The sequence below is a fragment of the Oryzias latipes genome, chromosome 3, assembly GCF_053564925.1.
Source record: "Oryzias latipes strain Hd-rR chromosome 3, Olatipes_Hd-rR_3.1".
NCBI classification, from domain to species: Eukaryota; Metazoa; Chordata; class Actinopteri; order Beloniformes; family Adrianichthyidae; genus Oryzias; species Oryzias latipes.
Genome location: NC_136239.1, coordinates 1,450,001 through 1,476,547, shown reverse-complemented (window position 1 = coordinate 1,476,547; position 26,547 = coordinate 1,450,001). Strand labels below are relative to the sequence as shown.

The window sequence follows — 26,547 nt, the reverse complement described above, 5'->3', positions numbered from 1 at the left end:
CACCATGTGTATTTTTTTAAATCTTGAACATTTCCACAAAAAAAAAACCAAAACGAGTTCATCACAACAGCAAGACGGTAGAAAAGTCACGAGTGATTTCAGCTTCCTGTAACCCGTTTGGGGACTCGGAGGATTTTGGAGACCGGGATGCAGCAAAAGGGAAAAGAATCTAAAAAAATAGAAAGGAGGAACTACCGTATTTATTTGAAACTAACTTTAGCTTCTTCTTCTGGACACAACCAGGCGTTAATAGGAGGTGCACAATGATGCTTTCTCTATCAGCAAATAGACAACCTTCCTCCGCTGTGGTGCTGGCTCTGTAGCCGTTACCATGACGATGCACCGCGTAGTCCGATTGGATCGCTTCTTTCTCAAAAAGTGGACTATTTGTGACGTGGTGCGGCGCGTTGCCATGGCAACCGCAGCAGCAGAAAGCAGGATCATGTGCTGATGGACATGATCAAATACACAAAGCAGCATGGTGCTCCTGTCACCACTCAAAGAAATCTAAAACACAAGCAGGAAACGTCCACCAATAGATCTGACCTTTAGCCGTCAACAACAACAAAAAACTGTTATCCATTCATATGAAAATGATTTAACATCTAGACCAGGGCTCTGCCACCGTTACCACCTAGAAAGATGCTGCAGCCTTTGGAGTTTCCGGTGAACGGCATCATTCCAGGGTTTCTAGAGTCCTCACTCACTTCTCATTCTACATCTTCAGAGGCGTCCTGGCTAGTCTGACGCTCTGGGCCAAACAGCAGATCATTTATTTGGCTTTATTATTCAACATAGGTAGAACATACGTGTAGAGTTGAATTCTCCATCAGATCTAGTGTGTAGTTGTTCACACTTCCACACATCAGTTTGTGTTTTCTCTCTGAAGGCTGCTTCTGGTAAAACGTCCACATTTCTCTGTTTCCTTGATCTGAATCCAAGCCTGACACCAATCATGAAGGAATTCTTCAGGAATGAACATCAATGGAAACTAAAGGACATTTTCTTCTGGTGTCACAGAAACCTGAACAACAAAGACAAACGACTGAAGAATTGACTGTATGTGAGACCAGACTAGTTACATTAACCTGATTAATCTATTTAACCCGACTAGTTCAGTTAACCAGACTAGTCTAAATAACCAGACTAGTTCAATTAACCAGACTAATCTAATTAACCAGACTAGTCCAAATAACTAGACTAGTTCAATTAACCAGACAAGTCTAGTTAACCAGACTAGTCAAATTAACCAGACTAGTTCAATTAACTAGACTAGACTAGTTAAATTAACCCGACTAATCTATTTAACCAGACTAGTTCTAGTTAACCAGACTAGTTCAATTAACCAGACTAGTCTATTTGACCAGACTAGTTAGATTAACCTGACTAGTTAAATTTACCAGACTAGTCTAATTAACCAGACTAGTCTAAATAACCAGACTAGTTCAATTATCCAGACTAGTCTAAATAACCAGACTAGTCTAATTAACCAATCCACTTTATTTATATAGCACATTTCTCAAACTGGCAGTTTCCAAAGTGCTGTACAGTGACCAAACACCAGACAAAAGATTGCCAAACAAAATAAAAACAAAGTACACCAGTAAAATGAATAAAAAAATAAAAAAATAAAAACAAGGTAAAAACACAGATAAATACAGATAAAAATACTGTAAAAACACAGAGGACCAAACAACTCGTGCGGTGTTAAACGCTAGAGAGTAAAAATGCGTTTTAAGACGGAATTTAAATTATATTAACCGCATGAGTTAATTGAATTAATAACCAGACTAGTCTAAATGAACAGACTAGTTCAATTAACCAGACTAGTTCAATTAACCAGACTAGTTCAATTAACCAGACTAGTCTATTTTACCAGACTAGTCTAAATAACCAGACTAGTTCAATTAACCAGACTAGTTCAAATAACCAGACTAGTTCAATTAACCAGACTAGTTCAATTAACCAGACTAGTCTATTTTACCAGACTAGCCTTTTTTTTACCACACTAGTCTAAATAACCAGACTAGTTCAATTAACCAGACTAGTCTAAATAACCAGACTAGTTCAATTAACCAGACTAGTTCAATTAACCAGACTAGTCTATTTTACCAGACTAGTCTTTTATTTTATTTTACCACACTAGTCTAAATAACCAGACTAGTTCAATTAACCAGACTAGTTCAAATAACCAGACTAGTTCAATTAACCAGACTAGTCTATTTTACCAGACTAGCCTTTTTTTACCACACCAGTCTAAATAACCAGACTAGTTCAATTAACCAGACTAGTTCAAATAACCAGACTAGTTCAATTAACCAGACTAGTTAAATTAACCAGACTAGTCTATTTTACCAGACTAGTCTTTTATTTTATTTTACCACACTAGTCTAAATAACCAGACTAGTTCAATTAACCAGACTCGTCTAAATAACCAGACTAGTTCAATTAACCAGACTAGTTCAATTAACCAGACTAGTTCAAATAACCAGGCTAGTATAATTAACCAGACTAATTCAGTTAACCTGACTATATCAATTAACCAGACTAGTCTAATTAACCAGACTAGTCTAGTTAACCAGACTAGTATAATTAACCAGACTAGTTCAATTAACCAGACTAGTCTAAATAACCAGACTAGTTCAATTAACTAGACTAGTTCAGTTAACCGGGTTAGTTTAATTAACCAGACTAGTCTAATGAAGTGAAACCTTCATTAACCAAATGTTGCTTCATATATTACCCCTCCATCAGTTCATGTGGTCGTATTTGGCCCCTAGTGAGTGTTCATTTTGGCCCCGCCTGCATTCCTTCATCCTTGGGGTGTTTCTCTTCTTTCTAATCTGGACGCTGATGTTTCCTTTGATCTTTTCTCCATTTTCCTTTTGTCTGTCAAACCCCAGAGTTCAGATGAGGAAGATGATGGAAACAGATTCACTTGGATGCAGACTCCTTTCTAGTTTTTCTTTACCTTTTCATAAAATCCAGTCGACCCAATAAAGTAGATTCATTCTATGGATGAGGAATATTTATTATTAGGAAGCAGCTGTTAGTTTGGTGGGGGTCTGGAATCATAGGGGGTGAGTCTAAGCCCCGCCCCCACCCGCCTCTCCACCTGGTCACCTGCTCACATCCTCTAATTTGGTCCCATTGCTGCCTGAAAAGTTCCTGGAAATGTTGTGAATTGTTTCTTGTGAGGATGACAAACACACATGCTGGCCTTGTCCCCGTCATACAGAGATTCCTCCCTTTTCTCTGGATGTTGGAGCATCGTTGTAGTTTACCTGAACAGCCGTCTTTACCAGAGCTGCTTCCTCTGTCTGAGTCCATCATTCACTGCAGAGAAGGTCAAATTATTTCAAGCCTAAATATTAAATGTTTCATGAAATCAGAATAGATTTTAATCTCACAGAGGAAATTGGAAAGAAATTAGAGGAGAAAATCCACAGAATCTGGATTTTCACCAAACTCCAGATTTCTTCTTTGCTCTGTCCATTTCACACTCCTCTCTTCTGTGTAGCATTTTGTGTTTAAAGCGGCGCTCCTGAGCCGCCGTGGCGGGGGGAGGGAGGTCAGGTGTGCGTGCGGCTTCTGTGACTCACGGCGGCTCGGTTACGTCCAGGTGGGCGTTCTTTTGTCCGCGCCGGCAGAGAAATGAGGGGAAAATGAAAGCGGGAGGGGGGAAGCGCCGACGGGCAGCAGCCTGTCGATGGTGATTATACACGACAGGATGCAATTTCAGGACGCACGCCTGAGCGTCCACGCCGGCGCTTAGTCATCGCCACGGAGGAGGTTAGAGATGGAACGGTCCAATTGCAGCTGTCATTAACACGCACGCTCCTGTTGTTTCAGGCGTGGACGGACAGAGCCAAAGGACACGACGGAGACGCGGCGGACGGGAAGAAGAGGAAGAGGGCGGAGGAAGAGCGAAGCGCCGCCGCCGCCGAGGACACGGCCCACGACGCCAAAAAGAAGAAGCCGCTGGAGTCCGCCTCCAGGCTTTCTGCCTTTGCGTTTAACCAGAACTGAAGCCCAAAGGGTGTCGGTTCTCCTCCAGAACCTGGCATCAACCTGTTGATAAACGAACAAACGTCAAGCTTTTAGTTTTTATTCCAGAAACGTTTTCATAAATAAAAGTCCAACCTGTCAGAGCTTCTCTCTGTGTCCTTGAGATGCTGCCACTTTCAGCCCGGTTCTGATCCGGTCCGTCAAGACAACAGCCTGAATGGAGACGGCGCCTGCAGCCTTCACGTCTGACGAGAGGCACCAGAACCAGAACCATCAACTGAAGGAAACCGTCAAACGGGTCAAACGGTCCGGTGACTTTAATTCATGGTTTATGGGTTAAATACTATAAAGCAAATAAATATAATGCTATAAATCCTTCAACCTTTGTTCTTCTGTTTCTCTTTCGTTATTCTGGAATCTTCCTCCATTTTTGTCTCTTAACTTCTATAATTTTTTATCTATTTTATCCATTCAACTATTAAAATGTTCAGCTCTTTCCAGCTGTGACTTTTGGTCCTTCAGATCCTTGAACTTTTCCAGGATTTCTGCCTCCATAGAAACACATGAGGGATCCTTGGTGCAGAGGCTCGCTGGTTCGATACCAGGCTCTGGCATTTTTCACAAACTTTTCTTTTTTGTTTTTGTGCTGTTTTGACTTTATTTATGGTCAACTTTGATCATTTCTGTCTTTATTGCCCTTTAAGTTTCATGTTCATTCAGTAATACAGCATCAACCCACATTGATGCAGCTCCTAGTTACAAATGTACTTAAAGCTCCTAGTTACAAATGTACTTAAAGCTCCTTAACGTTGCTGTTTACAAAGATCAATGTTTAAACGTAAAAATGATTTAAAAATCAGAATTCAGTAATAAAGCATGAAGAAGAAACTTCCCCCGTCCGCGGGGGAGGGGCTGAGACGTGATGGAGTATCCTGAAGAGTAATAGATTACTTTTTGCAGCTGTCCATCGACAAACCTGAGTCGGAGGGTGCGGACCCCGCCCCCGGCGCCCGCCAGCCAATCAGAAGGCTCCGTGGGTGAAGCGCTGCTATAAAGCTGCGGGATGTTGCGCTGCGGGAAGAGCGCCCGCGTGAGTGATCCACATTTCCGAGTAACGCAACACGCAGAAAGTCATCCAACAAGTTTCTGCCTGAGCCGGAAGTGACAGAAAGAAAGATGGAGCCCTCCAAACCGCTCAGGTACGGCTCCCCGGACCGGAAGGACGCCTCCGCCGGCAGCTCCGTCATCAACGGGCACCGTGACGGACCGGGGAAGCGGGCGAGCGGCGCCCCGCAGCCGGCGGAGCCCGGCGCGCACCGGGCCGCCTCCGCGGTGATGGACAGCTGGAAGGAGGAGCGCACCCGCAGCGTGGAGGACAACGAGATGAGCCTGCCGTCCCTGGCCGCAGCCTACAGCACCATCCTGCGGGGGCTGGGGGAGGACCCGCAGCGGCAGGGGCTCCTCAAGACCCCGTGGAGGGCCGCCACCGCCATGCAGTTCTTCACCAAGGGCTACCAGGAGAAGATCACCGGTGAGTCTCCAAATCCACAAAGCCGCTCACAGGGGGCGGGGCCTGCCCTGACAGCCGACAGGTGCTGGGCGCGCGCCTCCCAAGAGTCACATCAAACTTTATATAGAAAATGACACAAGGTGCTTAACACCAGAACCAAAACATAAAATAAACAAGCACAATAATATTGAATAACCCCCCCCCCCCCCCCCCACACACACACACACACACACACACACACAGAACCCCTGATCCCATTCATGCCCCCACCCCCTTAAAAAACCCTTGGAAAAGAGGCAGAGCACAGAGAAAGCTTTGTTAATACAAAAATGAATGTTTGGACCCAGCGACCCATCACCAAGGCGGGGACCCAGCGACCCCTCAAGCGGGGACCCAGCGACCCATCACCAAGGTGGGGACCCAGCGACCCATCACCAAGGCGGGGACCCAGCGACCCATCACCAAGGCGGGGACCCAGCGACCCCTCAAGCGGGGACCCAGCGACCCATCACCAAGGTGGGGACCCAGCGACCCATCACCAAGGCGGGGACCCAGCGACCCATCACCAAGGCGGGGACCCAGCGATCCCTCAAGCGGGGACCCAGCGACCCCTCAAGCAGGGACCCAGCGACCCATCACCAAGGCGGGGACCCAGCGACCCCTCAAGCAGGGACCCAGCGACCCATCACCAAGGCGGGGACCCAGCGACCCCTCAAGCAGGGACCCAGCGACCCATCACCAAGGCGGGGACCCAGCGACCCATCACCAAGGCGGCGATGTGTCTATCTGACCCATCCAGACCCGCAGTGGCTGGACAGCAGCCGACGCTCCTTCAAGTCTGGAGAAGAAACCTGCATTCAGCCCCACATCATGATACCACCGCCACCGTTCAGTACTGATCTGTCCATCCGTTTGTTTGACATATTCCCCTTCAAACACTTCAAAGCCATGTTTACCGCCAAAACTGCTCATTCTTCCCGCTCATGCCCAGTTTAGCCCGTTTACCCCCACTGTCTGTGAACGTGCTCACAGGAACGGCTCATGTAAAGCGGATGTTGAGCTGTTCGCCGGGGCGGGGCGACCACGTAGACCCCCCCACCACCACCACCACCACCCTAAAACACCCCTGACTTCCACAGACGATGAGGAACAGATATAAAGTACAACAGAACAGAATTCAAGCAAATTTGCATTTTGTCAGGAAAGAATGATTGAACGTAAAAAAAACATGTTATTAAAGTCTCACATGTGCTTTGGATTATGGACTGGAAACGCTGCATTAAAATAGACTTTGGTTACATTTTGCTGGGAATCTTGAGAAATCGCAGCAAAATGTGTCTGAATGCTGTAAACGCTTCTTGATTCAGATGAAGCCCAAACATGAAAGAACTGATTGGTGCTGAAAGCCTGCAGTGACGTCATGGAAGGCTGTCCAAAGATCTGCTGATAAAAAGAACAATCATGAAACAAAAGCCAGCTTGAGGTTTGAAAATGGGATCAAATATTCCTAGTAATGTTATATTTTGTTCATTATTGGTGAATAAAACACTAGTATTTAGGCTGTTAATATTTCTGAAGGGGGAGGAGAACCAACCGGCTGCTCTGACCTCCTGCTTTGTGTCGTCGTTTATGGGTTTGAAAATGTTGTGGAGGAAATTCCTCCGATGTCTCTTCATCTCTGTCAGAGATGGGAGGGGGCAGTCCTCAGTGCGGGTGGCGTCAGAACCTCCTCGTTGGTGTCGAGGGATTGAAGCAGGACGTGTTCTTGAGGATTTTAGGAAGACCTGAAATGAGGTTGAGCTCTTGTCTTTTAGTTGAGCTGTTTTTCCTGACAGACGGATTCAGTTTCACATTTTCAATGAAGAGAAACCGAAATGTTTCCCTCCAGCCGGTCGTGCTGCAGAAAGCGCCGCCCGTCTGTTCAAACGCCGCCGCCCGCCTAGATGTTCCTCCTGGAAGGTTTTGCTGAGTCATGTTTGGTTTGGACAAATCCCGGTCATGTGCAGACTCAGACCCACACGACCCAGACTCTCCCACACCCCGGCCTGTTGGGTTGGCTGGATTTGGGGATCTGCCCCCTTTTTTTTTTTGCCCCATCTGGAGGTAGTTTTGTCGTCATGGGGGGGTTTGCGTGTCCCGTGAAGCCATACATGGAGGAATGCAGGGAAGTCTAATATGCAGCTGCAGTGGGAAGACATCATTACCGTTTACCTGCTCACCTTCCTGGAGGGGAGGGGGGGGGGGGGGTCGTGGCGTCGTTCTTGTCATGGCGCTGCTCGGTCTGTCTGCTGATTGGCTGCTGCAGGAGCCTCCCCTCTGACGGACAGAACAACCAGAAACACATGCTGATCAAAGGCTGAAGCTGCTAAGGCAGTTGTTGTTTGTGCCGGGGTCAGGGGTCATCACAAGCTGTGCTCATGACCGACCCGGTACGGAGAGGAACAGCAATGAAGCTGAAACAGAACCGCCTGCTCTGTTTGTCAGCGGGTCTGAGGGTTCTGGAACCAGAGCTCGCCACACTTTGGAGAGATGAAAATGTTTTAGGGCTGCATGTTCAAACTCACTTGTTTCAACTATTATTCAGCTTTTGAGGATAACTTCCTCATAATGTCAATCTGGTCCTTCCAAAAATAATTTCTCTTTCATTTTAGAGTTAGAAGAAATAAACTGAAGCATAAATGTAATGGGAATAGAGTTCTGCATTAAATCTATCATTCAAAACACAATAAAAAAAGTCATGCATACTGCTATCTAATTCAGAAACGCAAAATATGTATTTCCGTGTCATTGTCAGGATCAGAAACTTAGGCTGTGTTCAGACTGGAGAACTGTTTGGTTCTGACCCGGTCCACTTAATCTGGTCCCGATTGAGTCCTGAACCTTGTATTTGGTCTATATTCTGACTGCAGTCAGGCAGACTTCCAGGGGGGTATTCCAGAAGGCCCGTTTAAACTCCCCTGACTTTAACCCTGAACTCTGGTTGAAATCCGCCTGAACTTGCTCACTCTGGGTATGTCGGTTCCAAAAGAACTATTGATTTTAACTTGAAAGCTGCGTCATCTGCATTTCTTCTTGCATTTTCCATCACGAGGGTCTGTTCCTGCTATTCATTCACAAAGCAGGAGTTTACATTAAACCTGCGCCTTCCTCGACACACATATACTGTATTCCCTGGAGGTGGACCATATAGATGTGGACCATGTGGTGGCCATGTGGAGCTGAACCATGTGGAGGTGCACCATGTAGTGATGGACCATGTGGAGGTGGACCATGTGGAGGTGGACCATGTGGAGGTGGACCATGTAGGGGTGGACAATGTTGAAGTTGACCATGTAGGGATGGACCATGTAGGGGTGGACCATGTAGAGGTGCACCATGTGGAGGTGCACCATGTGGAGGTGGACCATGTGGAGGTGCACCATGTGGAGGTGGACCATGTAGGGGTGGACAATGTTGAAGTTGACCATGTAGGGATGGACCATGTAGGGGTGGACCATGTAGAGGTGGACCATGTGGAGGTGGACCATGTGGAGGTGGACCATGTAGGGGTGGACAATGTTGAAGTTGACCATGTAGGGATGGACCATGTAGGGGTGGACCATGTAGAGGTGGACCATGTAGAGGTGGACCATGTGGAGTTGGACCATGTGGAGGTGGACCATGTGGAGGTGGACCATGTAGGGGTGGACCATGTTGAAGTTGACCATGTAGGGGTGGACCATGTAGGGGTGGACCATGTAGAGGTGCACCATGTGGAGGTGCACCATGTGGAGGTGGACCATGTGGAGGTGCACCATGTGGAGGTGGACCATGTGGAGGTGGACCATGTGGAGGTGGACCATGTAGACGTGGGCCATGTGGAGGTGGCCCATGTAGGGGTGGACAATGTTGAAGTTGACCATGTAGGGATGGACCATGTAGGGGTGGACCATGTAGAGGTGCACCATGTGGAGGTGCACCATGTGGAGGTGCACCATGTGGAGGTGGACCATGTGGAGGTGCACCATGTGGAGGTGGACCATGTGGAGGTGCACCATGTGGAGGTGGACCATGTAGACGTGGGCCATGTGGAGGTGGCCCATGTAGGGGTGGACAATGTTGAAGTTGACCATGTAGGGATGGACCATGTAGGGGTGGACCATGTAGAGGTGCACCATGTGGAGGTGCACCATGTGGAGGTGGACCATGTGGAGGTGGACCATGTGGAGGTGCACCATGTGGAGGTGGACCATGTGGAGGTGCACCATGTGGAGGTGGACCATGTAGACGTGGGCCATGTGGAGGTGGGCCATGTAGGGGTGGACAATGTTGAAGTTGACCATGTAGGGATGGACCATGTAGGGGTGGACCATGTAGAGGTGGACCATGTAGAGGTGGACCATGTGGAGGTGCACCATGTGGAGGTGGACCATGTAGACGTGGGCCATGTGGAGGTGGGCCATGTAGGGGTGGACCATGTAGAGGTTGACCATGTGGAGGTGGACCATGTGGAGGTGGACCATGTGGAGGTGGACCATGTGGAGGTGGACCATGTGGAGGTGGACCATGTAGGGGTGGACCATGTAGGGGTGGACAATGTTGAAGTTGACCATGTAGGGATGGACCATGTAGGGGTGGACCATGTAGAGGTGCACCATGTGGAGGTGCACCATGTGGAGGTGGACCATGTGGAGGTGGACCATGTGGAGGTGCACCATGTGGAGGTGGACCATGTAGACGTGGGCCATGTGGAGGTGGACCATGTAGGGATGGACCATGTAGGGGTGGACCATGTAGAGGTGGACCATGTAGAGGTGGACCATGTGGAGGTGCACCATGTGGAGGTGGACCATGTAGACGTGGGCCATGTGGAGGTGGGCCATGTAGGGGTGGACCATGTAGAGGTTGACCATGTAGGGGTGGACCATGTGGAGGTGGACCATGTGGAGGTGGACCATGTGGAGGTTGACCATGTAGGGGTGGACCATGTAGGGGTGGACCATGTGGTGTTGGGCCATGTAGGGGTGGACCATGTAGAGATGGACCATGTGGAGGTTGACCATGTAGGGGTGGACCATGTAGGGGTGGACCATGTGGTGTTGGACCATGTAGGGGTGGACCATGTAGAGATGGACCATGTGGAGGTTGACCATGTAGAGGTGGACCATGTAGAGGTGGACCATGTAGAGGTGGACCATGTAGAGGTGGACCATGTAGGGGTGGACCATGTAGGGGTGGACCATGTAGAGGTGGACCATGTAGAGGTGGACCATGTAGGGGTGGACCATGTAGGGGTGGACCATGTAGAGGTGGACCATGTAGAGGTGGACCATGTAGGGGTGGACCATGTAGGGGTGGACCATGTAGGGGTGGACCATGTAGAGGTTGACCATGTAGGGGTGGGCCATGTAGGGGTGGACCATGTAGGGGTGGACCATGTGGAGGTGGACCATGTGGAGGTGGACCATGTAGGGGTGGACCATGTAGAGGTGGACCATGTAGAGGTGGACCATGTAGGGGTGGACCATGTAGGGGTGGACCATGTAGGGGTGGACCATGTGGAGGTGGACCATGTGGAGGTGGACCATGTAGGGGTGGACCATGTGGAGGTTGACCATGTAGGGGTGGACCATGTGGAGGTGGACCTCCCCTTTTCCTTCACCCACATAGTGGTGTAACGGTTCAATTCATTTTGGTTCAGAATTTCATAGAGGCTCGGCTCAATACATTTTCAGTATTTTTTTTGATACAAGAAGGCAAAATGCATTTATTGGTTGTTTATAACAACAAATAAAATTGACCTATGTAAGTAACCTGCTCTATTAAATAATACAAGCATTAGCTGCCAGAAACCAAAATGTTGTCTATTTAACACTGGCCTGGAAAAAAACGTTTGAATTTGCACTTTTTTTTTATTGTAGACCCGATTTTTACTTTAGTGATGCCGTTTGAAGTTTATCACTAGACTAGTTGTGTCACTGTAGCATATCTTTGTGTAACAATGTCAACACACAGCCTTCGACTTACCCAACTGTCTTTCCCCTTCATGCTGACAACAAAGCCGAAGTGTTCCCACACAGGAGAGCGTAAGGAGATGGGGGGTGGGGGGTCCCCAGCTCTGGCCTCGCGTCTGCATTAGCCACATGTTGACATGCTCACTGTCGCCTCCGTCCCAGAAGGTGAGTAAAAGTCCCAGAACCCCATGGGGGACCTAGTGAATGACCTGCAGAGAGCTGGGACCAAAGTAACAAAGGCTACCATCAGTAACACACTACACCACCAGGGACTCAAACCCTGCAGGGCCAGACGTGTCCCCCTGCTAAAGCCAGTACATGTGCAGGCCTGTCTACAGTCTGCTAGAGAACATTTGGAGGATCCAGAAGAGGATTGGGAGAATGTCCTATGGTCAGATGAAACCAAAGTGGAACTTTTTGGTAGGAACTCTACTCATCGTGTTTGGAGGAGACAGACTGCTGAGTTGTATCCATAGAACACCAGACTGTAAAGCATGGGGGTGGAAGCATCATGCTGTGGGTCTGTTTTTTGGCAAAGGGACCAGGATGACTGATCCGTGTAAAGGAAAGAATGAATGGAGCCATGAATGGCCAGATTCTGAGAGAAAACCTCCTTCCATCAGCATTGAAGATGAAACATGGCTGGGTCTTTCAGAAGAACAACGATCCCAAACACACGTTGCCCGGGTAACGAAGGCGGGACTTAGTGAGTAGCATTTCAAGGTCCAGGAGTGGACTACACAGTCTCCGGATGTCAACCCCATAGAAAATCTTTGGGGGGGGGGGTTGAAAGTCCGTGAACCAGCAGCAGTTTGTGAAAACCTTGTGAAGACTTGTGTTAAACGTTTGACTGCTGTCATTACCAACAAAGGAAAGATAACAAAGTATTGATGGAACTTTTGTTATTGATGAAATACTAAATTCTTTAACAATCAGACAATGTGATTTTCTGGATTAATTTTCTCATTTTCTCTCTATTAGTCGAGGTTTACCTATGATTAAATCACAGGCCTAACTAACGTTGTGTTCAGACCGGACACCGTTCCCTAAGTGAACCAGAATTCGTTTCCTCCGATAATCTGGAACAAGTTTTCAGTCTGAATCCACCCAAGAGGATTCTGGTCCAGGACCAGGAACCGTTCTGTGACCCACCTTTTGGAGGTGGTCTGGGTTCGTTTCCAATCAGACTGAGTTGGTTCGCCCTGAGATTCCTCAGCCTGAACACATTAATTGGTTGTTGTTATTTGTTGTGTTGTTTATTTTTTAATATTTATTTAAACCACCAAATGGTTTCTAAGCACGGCTGTGTGTGCAGCTCACCGCTCCCCCAGCGCTCAAATCCCCAAAAAACATTTCACACACCTCACAGCCTGACTTTCTCAGTGTTGCTTTTGTGTAGTTTTTGTTTTTTTGCTAGTGACTTTGGTATTTTATTACTGCCTTTATTTTAAAAATATATGTTTGTGGTGCATTTTCATTTTTGACATTGTAGTAGCTTTTTAACTATTTTGCATTAGTTTGCTATTCTAACACACATGTTCTATAATAGAACTGCGTTCAGTTCAGATTGTTGTAATCAGTTAACATTTTGACATCTCTCCTGTGTTTTATTATTCACTTTATGAACAAAAAACGGCGGATTTCCAAAACCATCTATGATCCAACATTTCAAAAAAAAAGTATTGGGATCGATTTGGTCGATGCTGATTACTTGATCGATTAATAATAAATTGATCGAATAACTCTCTACTAAAGCAGGTCTGGGAGCTCCAATGAGGACAGTTTAGCTGAGTCAGCCACTAGTTAGTAATACACGGCTCAGCTGCCAGGTTCTACTTGATTTTAGTTACGGTTACAAATTAAATAAACCTTAAGAGACCGTGTAAACAGAACCAAGATGATTATATCTCAGTTCCAGCTGACTAACCAGCATCCATGTGTTGTGGTTAACAGAGCTTCATGCTGCTTTACTGGATCTTTAATTGTTTTTTAGCCCAAAAGAAACTTCTTTAAGTTGAAAACCTTCATCCAGAGTCTTCATCAGTGTGTACAGGTGGTTTGGATCCAGAGCCGCACTGAATGTTCAAACTGCTGCTGCTTGTTTCCGTCTCAGCATCCTCTGACTCCTCATCACGGATATGATGGAGACATCATGTTGTCACGCGTCCGTCAGCTTCACATTTGGTTAAAACCCTGTTGTCATTCCACACATTGATCATTTCACAACCTTTTACAATAGACCACACCCCTTTAAAGCAGACGGTTTTCGTCCAAACAGCAGTGTTTGCTGTCTTCTCAGCGTGAACTTTGACCTCACCCTCCGTTCTTTCTAAACTATTTCCAGCTGACGGTTGAACCAGGACACCAACACCCCTGACACACAGCGTCATACACCATCACCAATACATATTCTAATCATTTCCATTCACATCCATTTGCCTCGCATGTTAGATGTCTCTGCTAAAGTCACAAACAGACATAAAACCACAAACCAGGCTCATATCAGATTTACCCACGACAATGAAGACGGACGGCTCTGCTGAGTCATGACTGATCGGGTCTCAGACCGTGATCTAACCTGTCTGTAACAGAAACCTGGCCGCTGTTCTCCCTGAGGCTTCTCCTCCACATTTGAACTTTCTGTTTTCAATCAGTGCAGGAAAGAAAGGTGGGGGTTTTGCATCGATTGCTCACAAAACAGTGTCATCTGCAACTATTTTCCCTGTGAGCGTCATGCTTTTCTTTTTGTTGACCAGTTTTAACTGTCCCAGTACAGACCACCAAACCCTCCTTCCTGTTTTATCAAAGAGTTTCTGAATTTTTATCTTCACTTTAGGTACAATAGGATTTTAATAACAGGTGATTTTACTTTACATTTTTACAAAAAGGATGACATCTATGCCTGTGAGTTTTTAAATCAACCAACTCACAGCAGAGGCCACACCCTGGAGCTGGTCATGTCCGCCGGGGTGTCCTCTGTGTTGACTTGGCCATATCAGGCCGTCATTGTTTTTTAATGTCACCACTGAAATCCAGCAGGAAGCCTGAGTGAGAACTGTGAGGAAACGGTAAATAACTCCTGAAGTGGCTGCAAGTTTGATTAACATTTCTAAACAACCTCCTGCTCAGATTTCACCTGCTTTCACTGTGATTATGTGGTTGATCATTTTAATAACAGACTTCAGTCTTCCGTAGATGCAGTGGCTCCATTCAAGAACATTAAGAGCCACTCCTACAATACCATGGAAGACTGATGACTTTAAAGCGAAACAGAATTGCAGGAGAGCAGAGAGGAGATACAGGAAGAGGAAATTAACAATTCATAAGGACATTTTTAAAGAACAACTCAAAATTTACAAGAAGTCAGTTAAACGGGCCAGAACCTCCTATTTTTCCAAAACCATTTCAGAAAACAAAAACATTCTGAAATTTCTTTTTAAAACAATTGAAATCTAAATAAACAAAGATTTCAACACGTCCTCCATGCCATCATCTAATGCTGCATGTGACGACTTCATGGGTCAAATCAATGCTATGAGGTCTAATACTATGCAATAACTGGTTTGAACAGATCACCAGCAGAAGAAACACTGGATAGTTTTGTCCTGGTTGATGCGGAGATGCTTGGTCCAGTTGTATCCCAAGTAAACACTACAACCTGCCTTTTAGATCCCATTCCCACTTCACTTTTTAAAACATTTGATGGATTCTTTGAGTCAGAGCTTTTAAACATAGTTAACTGCTCTCTTCAGACGGGGGTCTTCCCCTCTCTCTCTTCAGACGGGGGTCTTGCCCTCTCTCTCTTCAGACGGGGGTCTTGCCCTCTCTCTCTTCAGACGGGGGTCTTGCCCTCTCTCTCTTCAGACGGGGGTCTTGCCCTCTCTCTCTTCAGACGGGGGTCTTCCCCTCTCTCTCTTCAGACGGGGCTCTTCCCCTCTCTCTCTTCAGACGGGGGTCTTCCCCTCTCTCTCTTCAGACGGGGGTCTTGCCCTCTCTCTCTTCAGACGGGGGTCTTGCCCTCTCTCTCTTCAGACGGGGGTCTTCCCCTCTCTCTCTTCAGACGGGGGTCTTGCCCTCTCTCTCTTCAGACGGGGGTCTTGCCCTCTCTCTCTTCAGACGGGGGTCTTCCCCTCTCTCTCTTCAGACGGGGGTCTTGCCCTCTCTCTCTTCAGACGGGGGTCTTGCCCTCTCTCTCTTCAGACGGGGGTCTTCCCCTCTCTCTCTTCAGACGGGGGTCTTGCCCTCTGCCTGTAAGACGGCAGTGGTGAGGCCCCTTCTGAAGAAGAGTCAATTAGATCCAAAAACTCTGGATAACTATAGACGCGTATCCAATTCACCATTTTTAAGTAAAATTATAGAAAAAAGTGTCGCTACTCAAACAACGAGTTTTTAAAAACCAATAAAACTTTAGAAACATATGAGTCTGGTTTACGGACAAACCATAGTACAGAGACGGCTCTTTTTAAAGATCGTTAATGATCTTAGATTAAACTACGACTCACAGAAACTTTCTGTTTTGGTGCTACTGGATCTTAGTGCCGCTTTTGATCCAGTAGATCACCAGATTCTATTAGACAGACTTAGGAGTCTAGTGGGCCTCTCTGGAAATGTTCTGAAGTGGTTTTACTCTTACCTTACAGATCGACACTTTTATGTACAGTACAGACCAAAAGTTTGGACACACCTTCTCATTCAAATGAATGAGAAGGTGTGTCCAAACTTTTGGTCTGTACTGTAAGTATGGATACGTGCTCTTCAAGAACCCATGGAATTAGTTGTGGGGTTCCCCAAGGGTCGATTTGAGGTCTAATACTTAACTTGTATATGTTGCCTCTTGGGGATGTCATCAGGAGACACGGCGTTGACTTTCACAGCTATGCTGATGATACACAGCTTTACATCGCCGTGTCTCCTGATGACCTTGAACCTGTCAGCACTCTTTTAAACTGTATTTTAGATATAAAGCTGTGGATGGCAGAAAATTTCTTACAGCTCAACCAGGACAAAACTGAAGTTTTAATCATCGGTTCTGAAGAGAAGAGAGAGATGATTTTACCACATCTTCATAGTTTTAAACCTTCTCACTGTGTGAGAAATCTTCTTGACTCTGAGCTAAATTTTATCCCACACATCAAAAATGTCGTTAAGACAGGATTTTATCATCTTAAAAACGTTGCCAGAGTCTCTTGCCGTTTCTCTTTCATGCAGCAGAGATACTGATGCTTTTATTTTTAGTCGTTTAGATTATCTAAAGTCTATTTCAAATCTACAGCTATTGCAGAACTCAGCTGCACGAGTTCTGACGAGGACCAGGGGGCGGGAACACATTACGCCGGTTTTAAAATGGTCTTGGGCCTTCTTATTTGAATGATCTTCTTTTAAAGTATGAGCCCTCGTGGACCCTGAGGTACTCCGGTGCTGGCCTCTTAGTTGTTCCTAAGGTGAGGACCTAAACTTATGGGGCGGTTTCGTTCTGCCATCACGGTTCTCGCCTGTGGAACAGTCTGCTGGAGAACCTCAGACCTGCAGAGCCTGTGGAGGTTTTAAGAAGAGGCCGAAGACCCACCTGTTTAATTTAGCTTTTAATTGATCTTATCTGCTTATTTATTCTATTAGATTTAATACATATTATTTTATGCATTTAATCTTATTCTAAATTGTATGTTTTTATGTTCATATTCTGTCTTTAATTTCTGTCTTATCATGATTTTAGCCCCTGTGTTTCTTGTGGGGATCTTTTCCTCCAGGGCTTGCCGGCTTGGTCAGCGGTTGTTGCTGCAGTTCTCGCCCTTGCTGGGGCAGCTGGGGTCTACCTTTGCAGCTTCACGGCTGTGAAGTGGACCCCTCTGCCGTCCCGGTCTGGGTGGGCACTGTGGCGATGGTCCTACGGCCGAACTGACTCCTGGTGGGAAGAGATTCCCCAATACTGTTTCCTCACAGCAGAGCCAAGCCTTAAGTTTCTGTTACTTTTATCAGTATTTATTGTGTGTGGGGTCGGGGGTCGAAAGGGTCAACAGAGGGGAGTGGGAAGGGTGGGTTGGGTTTTTATTGTAATATTGTGTGTTTTTTGTTTTAAATGTTTAAGCAGCTGGAGTTGTGCAATGAATGAGAAGTGCTTTCTATAGATAAAGTTTGGTTTGATTTTTGCACCCAATAAAGAAAAAGGACTGGGGCAGCCCCTCCAACTCCAGAAAACACGACTTAAACACCTCTCAGCTTTTATGTCACAGAATTTGATTTCACTGACATTTGAACATTTCACAAAGTCAAAAGTGTGGCGAAGATGAAAGCCCAGCATGCATTGCAGCCTGATGACCCTGTGCACACAGTTGTTGTGTTACAAACGCAGACCGGAGCAGAATTCTGCATGTGGTGTTTGTGTGGACCCCCCCCCCACCCCCGGTCTCAGATCCAGCTCCGTTCCACAGATAACCATTCAGGAAATTAAAAATGAGAGCGTCTGTGTCGGCGCAAACAGATAAAAGTGTGTTTATTCAATCCTGGCTCCAAAAAATGCAATAAAGCTAAAGCAGGAAGGAGGAAACGGAGCTAAATTTAGAACGCCATGTTTGTCTGACAGAAACACACCAACACGCCATGATGAAGAGCGTCCTGCTGGACGGCGGAGGAAAACCCGACTTCTCCTGGTGCACTTGAGGTCTGCTGTCTGCCCTAAACCAAAGAGAGACAGGACGGCATGAATGTCCTCTTGACATTTGTGCTGCTGTGATGACCGCCTCATTCCTCACAGAAACGTTCTCCTGTTCTGTTTGGGGAGCCCCGAGGCATTCCCGGCCCAGGCAAAGGACAGAATCCCTCATTCTCTCTCATGCCTAGAACAGAATCGGCCTCCAAAAGGCATCCAGAAGAGATGGGCGAGCCTAAGCTCATCTGATGATGGAGGAGCAGCGGCTCTGAGTCCCTCAGCATATCTCTAAGGAGGCGCCTCATTTCTGCCACTTGGATTCAGGATTGTCTCCTCTCCGTTTCGTCCCATTCCTAACCCATAGAGTTCTACATGATGTCGTCCACCTTTGCAGCTGTTCCAGCTTCAACTCTTCTGGAAAGGCTGTCCTCAAGGTTCATGAGTGTTTCTAGGAGTTTCTGACCTTTCTTTCTAAAGGTCATTGGTGAGGTCACACACTGAAGGCCTGGCTCTCAGTCTCTGCTCTAACTCCTCCCAAAGGTGTTCTATGGGGTTCAGGTCAGGACTCTGTCCAGTTCATCACTCCAGACTCTGTCCTCCATGTCTCCATGGACCTTTGACCTTTGGTCACTGCTGCTCAGTCATGTTGGAAGGGGGAGGGGCCGCTCCAAACTGATCCCTCAAGGTTGGGGTCATGGAATTGTCCAGAATGTTTTGGTATCCTGAAGCATTCAGAGTTCCTTTCACTGGAACTAAGGGGCCAAGTCCTGAAAACCAAGCCCACACCATGATTCCTCCTCCACCAAATGTCACACTCGTCCCAAATGCACCGTTGTCCTGACAACCTCCAAATCCAGACTGGTCCATCAGATTTCCAGATGGAAAGGTGTGATCCATGTCTCCAGAGAAGGCGTCTCCACTGCTCAGGCGTCCAGTGGCGGCGTGATTTCCATCGCTGCATCAACGTTTTGCATTCACTTGGTGATGTGTGGATGGATGCAGCTGCTCGGCCGTGGAAACCCATGAAGCTCTCTGCGTGCTGGACTTGGGCTGATCTGAAGGTCACGTGACGTCTGGAGCTCTGCAGCAACTGACTGCAGAAAGTGGGTGACCTCTCTGACCTTCAGCATCTATGACCCCTCTCCATCAGGTCACGTGGTCGACCACTTGGAGGCTGAGCTGCTGTTGTTCCCAAACTCTTCCATGTTGTCCTGATAGAGCTGACAGCTGACTGTGGGATATTTAGGACATTTCACCACTAGATCTGCTGTACAGGTGGCTTCCTGTGACAGTTCCACGCTGGAATTCACTGAACTCCAGAGAACGGAACATTATTTCACAAACGTTTTTAGAAACAGTCTGAAAGCCTGAGAGATGATTTTATACACCTGTGTTCAGAACAAGTGATTAGGACACCTGATTCTGATCATTTGGATGGGGGAGCCAATACTTTTGGTAATAATAATAATAATAATATTATAATATAGTTAAGGAAACATGTCAGTGCACATTTTTCCACTTTGTTTTAGTTTCTGTATTTCTTTTCTTCCTCCACAGACGTGTTGAATGACGCCATCTTCGATGAAGACCACGACGAGATGGTGATTGTCAAGGACATTGATATGTTCTCCATGTGTGAACACCACCTGGTGCCCATCTTCGGCAGGGTGAGCGGACCTCAGACACACAAACAGACAACAGGCAGAAACACACAACTGTATTTCAACCTTAAGGAAAAAGGACATTTATTCATGTTTATGCTGCTTTATTCTTGAGTCCTGCAGAGAATAAAGTTATGTACACTATTCCATGAAGAGAGAGGCGAACACCTGAGGCACCTACAAAAATAAAGAAACACATTAAGAAATAGGAAAAAAAACGTATGATGACGGTTGCAAAAGGTAAAACCTTCATAGAATAAAAACATAAAAGTTTTTCACTTCTCATGATCTAATGTGTTTTTATAACACCAAATCCAGCATTTGTTGATGAACCAGATCTGTCTTTGTTCTGGTTCCAACCTCCTAAAGTTCACGCCTACTGACTGTATGTGAGCAGTGGTGGACTCAGCGTTTGGCCCCCAGGCGGACTTGGGGCCCTCTGCAGCGGTTGTTTTAATTTTTCCTGCCCTGTAGGGTAAAACATTAAACAACGTTCTTACTGGTTCACTTTGATTTTTAAAAACCTGTTATTGTCAATATAACATTTTGCAAGTATTAAATTAGAAAAATCAAACATCACCTGAGATGATTCCAGAATATTTGTTGTTTTTCTAATCGTGTATTAGAAAGAATTTTGTGGAACACCATCGGTAAAAATCCTCCCAAAAACGTATATATGAATTCATAAAACAAATGATCTATTGTTTATATTAATATACCAATAAGTTCAGTTGTTTTTATGCTTCATTCTGTCTTTTTAGTTAAGTTTCAGGTCAGATTTGAAGTGAAATATATGACTTATCATATAGAAATGTCTAAAATGTAAAATAATCTTAATAATTAGGTTATCATTTAGGTTAGGTAATTAGCATACAGACCAAAGGTTTGGACACACCTTGTCATTCAAAGAGTTTCCTTTATTTTCCTGACTATGACTACCTCTGGAAGATCATCCAGAGAAAGCCAAGATTGTGCAAGAGTGTCTTTGAATGAGAAGCTGTGTCCTAACTTTTGGTCTGTACTGTCTGCTGAGAAACTAAAGCAACAATCAACCTGACTTCACTTTGCGTAATCTGTCTTGCAGCAGAGCTCACAGCCTCACGCTGAAAGCAAACAGCAATTACGGAAAATAGCAATTTTGTTCATACAAATGATTAAAATGAATAGAATCAAACATATCAATTGCTTTTATGGAACAGGTTAGTGTGAAAACACATTTATTTTATAACCAGCAGGCTTTACATCTCATGACGGCAGGTGAGGAAGATGACACCTGCCTCTCCCCAGACCGCACTTTCCTGCCTGAACAGGTTTTAACCAGGAACTAAAAGCTCCAGAACCGATCCAGAACCGATCCCAAACCTGCCCAAATTATGTCCATCCACCTGAAGCAGTCTTCACCCCAAAGTCAGAATAAAAACCGCCCATTGAGCTGGAAACCGCCCAGTCTGCCGATGCTGACTCTGTTTGCTAACTTGTGGGTCTCTGGACTTGCTGTTGACTGGAATATACCATTTCTGCAGAAGGACGGGGGACCAAACACTATTATGATCAATCCTATGCCAGTTCAGGGATTTGGGGTGTTTTTCCATGAAAGAGTTACATAATGATGGACGTAAAATGTATTTTAGACATCTTTATTAAGTGTTCAGCTCGGAACCCCAAGAGAGTTGGGGGCCCCAGGCGATCATCTACCACTGCCTAAGGGTGAGTCCACCCATGTATGTGAGAGGTGGACTGGGTGACCCCTCCCTCCTGCCTCCTCCCATGACTCAGTCATTCTATTGGTCAGAATAACCATTCTTGATCTAATAACTGTTATTTAAACACTTTCTTTTTAATCCACATTTTTTCTGTAGTTCAAGTTATTCAAATTGTAAACTGACCAATCAGAGGCCTCAATAAAAGTAGGCGGAGCCTGCTGGCCCCCATGAACAACATTCAAACGTTTGATTGACAGATTTCATGTAGCCCGCTTTTAAGTGGTAGAGGTGTGGCCTCCCAACAAGCTCAGTCCTGATTGGTGAGAGTGGTTGCCATAGCAACATCGACTCAGACTGAGGAGCCCCCCAGACACATAGCAGGCGAATGATCTCTGACAGTGTCATGGAGTCTGAAATGGACCGTCATTTGTTTTCTATTTAAAACAACAAGAGGGTTGGATCGTTTGAATCAGTCGTTTGGATTTTATTCTATCCGGTGGCGTGCTTCTTGATGGGCAGGCTGGTGGACCCACGCGTGAACTGAACAGACCTCTGTTCCGTCAAGTCGCCGTTCTTGGTGCGTTGAAGAGGTGGGCGGAGCAAACCAGTCGACGTGCGCGTCCCCCCTCTGGGCTCTTTTTCACCCTGTTAGAATCTGATGAGGATGACGAGGAATGGTGTCCTTTGGAAATATTTCTACGTTTGCCCCCTTCATTTCACCCCTGAACTGCTGCAGCTCCAGATTCCTTTCTTTTCTGTGTCCCTCAGGTTGATGGTTGAATGGAAATCTTATTAAAAGAATCTAAGCTCATCCTCTAATATTAACCCTTGTTCTATCCTAGGCACTTTAACTTTGGGAGTTGGGTCATCTAGACCCACTAGACCAGGGCTCGGGAACCTTTTTGGCCAAGAGAGCCATAAACGCCACATATTTTTGAATGTAATTTCCAAAGAGCCATACAATAATGTAGTGTCCCTTTCCCACACTGAGACACGGAGCCTTAACCTCTTTTAAGGTTCTTTATTCTGGTTACTGTAGACCGTAACAAACGCCGAACAATTAATTCAGCAACTCCTGAATCTTTCCCGCCGAAGCGGGAATATAAAGCAACTTTATATTCGCTCACTGCCGCATCAGCCCTCCTATTTCCTTATTCGGCCCATAGCTGAACCCCATTGGTCCAAACTACCTAACAACAGGCTGAGCGACAGAACTGAGGGCCAATCAGATCTCTGCTTGATGCGTTTAATGAACTCCAGAACTTATAACGCGGCCCAACAGCCACCCAGTCCAAGTCAGTCCGCGAAAATATGTTTAAAACTAAATATACAAATGAATGTGTGCATTTGATGTAATTTCAACATTTTTAAAGTACAATAAGTCTGTGAATTCTTTTTAATAACATTGTTATGCTGTTGCTAATAAATGATGAGTATTTCTCGTGGTAGTTTTGCTGATGGTCTAGTCTGGTTGATACGTGGTGAGTTTCTGCTTCTTGCAGGCGTTGAGACTTTAAACGTGATCTTAGGTCTGAATGATCTTTAGATGTGGACAAGGAACCAAACACTCACTCACACGCTGCAGTGACTGACGGGCAGCGGGTTTTACGTTTTTACAATCCCTGCGCGATTCACCTGCTGCCTGTCCCCACAACCCCTCACCCCCACCCCCTGCTTTCTCCCTCACACATCCCGTCTCCGCATCTGCGCGCTCTTCCTCAAAGACGGGAGCGCGCAGTTTTAGGCACGGCAATTCACAGGTTTCCGGCTGCTACAAACTCTGTGAAATAATAGATAATAGTAACTGATAGCGCTGGCAGAGATTTTGTTCTCCAAGCACCGATACTACTACTGCGCGCCTCTGGCATCGCATCGCGCCAGACAAGGACTGATCTAATGAAAAAAAGTATAATTAAAGATTTGTCTGTGAGCCACATGTGACCATCAAAAGAGCCATAGGTTCCCGACCCCTGAACTAGACAGTGCTCTGAACCTTTTTCCTTCAATGATTTGTGATCTTCATTGGTGTCCATGGATTACATGAAATCTTTCCACCTTTATCCACCTTTGTCATGGTAGGGAGAACACCTCAATGGAAGGGGGGGGGGGTAATCTAAGATAGCACAAGGGTCAATGATAGCTGCTATTGGAATCGCATCAGCATATATCTTCTGACGTATTTATTTGCATACATAAAAGCTCCTTTTGGAGCTGGGCAGCTGTTATTAAAGGCTTTCTCAGATGTTTCGTCCATCTTTGTAGTTTTTGGGTTTGTATTTTATCATGTTTCCGCTAAAGGCTGTAAAAGTCTTTCTTTTACTGTTACATCAGGCAGACCCTCAAAACAGCCAAAGAGCTGGTAAAAGTGTCATCTTCTGGCTTAAAAAGTGACGTGAGCTGATTTTCCGTACAGATCTGAGCTGCCCGGAACCCCGCTAACAATAAAAGGCTTATCTTTGCTCATAACTTGGACATTTAGCTGAGAAAATCGGAGTCCAAGCACGGAGCCATGCCAGCAGATGTGTATCATTTGTCTGGAGGCAGCTGGTCTGAGCAGCAGGGAACAAGGGAATCAGATTAGCTGAAATCTGTTTATCTGCCTCCTCCTCGCTTCTGTTTTGACATCACTGCTCTCCACGGAAACTCATCAGCCGCCGTCCTCGCCGCCTCGTCTGTCATCCCTCCATCTTCACGCGCAGGTGCTCGCTGTCGTAGAGACCCAGCTGCTGATCATTTCCAGCGTCTGAGTGTCCTCCGATGACAGCACTGATTCACACTAACTCAGCTGTGGGCTTCATTTGTTCACGTCCGTGACCCTCATGACCTCTCATCACTACCTGCCACCCGTCTGACTGCTCTCCTGTTTGTTCTGACACACAGTCGTCCGCTCTTCAAAGGATCTTTATTAATGACATCATGTAAGAATAGTCCATTGTCAAACACAGTATGACGAGATCTGATAAACATGCTTTTAACCGTTGTTCTATCTTAGATGACCCCCCCCCCCCTTACATTATAGCACATTATAGGATAGCACAAGGGTTACAACAAGCGGATCAGCGATTTCCAGAAGAAAAGGAAGGATTTTTTCTGAGAAAAAAGCTTCTGTTCATACAGTGAATGCAGCTGAGTTTGCTGCCTGTAACCCTTGTTCTATCCTTGGCACTTTAACATTGGGAGTGGGGTCATCTAGACCCACTAGACAGTTGGGTCATCTAGACCCACTAGACAGTGCTCTGAACCTTTTTTCTTCAATGATTTGTGATCTTCACTGGTGTCCATGGATTACATGAAATCTTTCCACCTTTATCCACCTTTGTCATGGTAGGAATAACACGTCAATGGAAGGAAGGGGGTCATCTAAGATAGCACAAGGGTTAAAAGGTATCTGTCCTGCTTTTCTGAAGCCTTTTGGAGTAAACTATATCCATATATATGATCACGTATGACCTTTGGCACTCTAAAGAACGCTTTTTTATGAAAAATGAGTTATTTTCATGAGCCCTTTTTCCTACCCAGAAGTAAGACGACTCGATCTCTGAGGCTCCGCCTTTTTCTCCTTGTGGGTGCCGCCCATTTTATGACGTCATCCTAGAGGCGGCCTCAGCATCGTGTCTGCGTTTCTCCCACCAAAACAAAGAACTGAACTTTAGCAAAGATGGATGTTCATATTGATCATATGAATGAAAGCGTTTAGCCGATCACCGCTAGCTCCACTGAGAAAGAAGTGGGCGTGTCTGTTAGCCTGGGGGTGGAGCTGGCAGTGCAGACTCTTCCTGGAAGGGGCGGTTCCTCACTTTGTGATGTCACAATGTGAAGACCCACTCATTTTTATGGGTTTGGAGGGGCTGGTGCTCAGAGAGCAGGTTTTTAGAGGAATACTCAGAGAGGCATGAACGGATCAAAATACCACTCTTTTATGAGACTCTTTGATTACATTTTTAAAAACATTGTCACATTACTCCCTCAAGGCAATAAGCATAACAAACATTGTTATTGATTTTGTCCTGGCGTTAGCAGAGACATTACTGAGAACACTTCCAGAAAGCTCTTTGGGTAAACTCCAACCTTCACAACTGCAGATGAAGCTCCATCATCATCATTATAAAGACGTTTTTGAACAAAAGAACAACTGTTTCTATGGACCCATACTTATGTAAAATGGACAGTTTTAAAGCAGACGGTTGTAATGTTATCCGTGTTCTTCTAGAAGTCAGATATTTAATCTTTGTCTAAAACCGTGCATCGACTCTTTGTACTGACTGCTTCCATTTCCGTCTCGTGGTTCTGCAGGAGAGCATATTTAGGATGGAGAATGTTGGAAACACAAAGGTTTTAAATTCCACAAACAATTCATGTAGATAGAAATAAAACTGTTGGTGTTTTAAATACAAATCAAGTCAGAAAATGTTTGTTTGGCCCAGGCTGGTGGGCAGCAAGATGAAATATGAGCTGAACACAGAAACGGGAAAAAGCACAAACATTTGAACAGAACAGTTTGGACAAACGTATAAAATGGAAAAGAAGAAAAGAACAGGTTCTCACACCAAGCAGACCTTTGTCTGTTCTTCACAAGGAGCAGCCAATCAAGACAATTGAGTTGTAGACCGCCAGGAGCGAGGAGGCAGAGATGCATCAACACCTCCCACCCTCTAATCAGCAAGAGCTGAACTCCAACAACCCTGTGGGAAGGAAAAACCAGAATGGATCCACTGGCTGAAATAAACCAAAGCAGAGAAGCCCTCAGGCCAACGAGACGGGCCAGAAGTCCTACAAAAAACGGAATAAAGCAGCGAAAACCGTGAGGACGCCGTCCATCACCAAGTCAAGAAAAAAAGCTGAATATCAAAGACACTGGAGAAGTGATGAACATGTTTCCTATTGCAGTAACCGTTCAATGACTCCCCCCCAAAGAATATTACAGAATACATCCATCCATCCATCCACACATCCATCCATCCATCCATCCATCCATCCATCCATCCATCCACACATCCATCCATCCATCCATCCATCCATCCATCCA

The 26,547-nt window shown here is 45.8% G+C and overlaps 2 protein-coding genes across 2 annotated transcripts in view; both read left to right on the top strand.

The window, feature by feature from the left end:
• wdhd1 (WD repeat and HMG-box DNA binding protein 1) overlaps positions 1 to 4,389 on the top strand; it is a 38,261-nt gene extending 33,872 nt beyond the window's left edge. Inside the window, exon 26 of the mRNA XM_011492502.4 lies at positions 3,853 to 4,389. Coding sequence (XP_011490804.2) covers positions 3,853 to 4,029 — 177 coding nt within the window. The 3' untranslated portion in view covers positions 4,030 to 4,389. The remainder of the gene's footprint in view (positions 1 to 3,852) is intronic.
• Positions 4,390 to 5,039: 650 nt separating this feature from the next.
• Positions 5,040 to 26,547, top strand: part of gch1 (GTP cyclohydrolase 1) — a 43,656-nt gene continuing 22,148 nt past the window's right edge. Inside the window, exons 1-2 of the mRNA XM_023951454.2 lie at positions 5,040 to 5,539; positions 19,715 to 19,824. Coding sequence (XP_023807222.1) covers positions 5,185 to 5,539; positions 19,715 to 19,824 — 465 coding nt within the window. The 5' untranslated portion in view covers positions 5,040 to 5,184. The remainder of the gene's footprint in view (positions 5,540 to 19,714; positions 19,825 to 26,547) is intronic.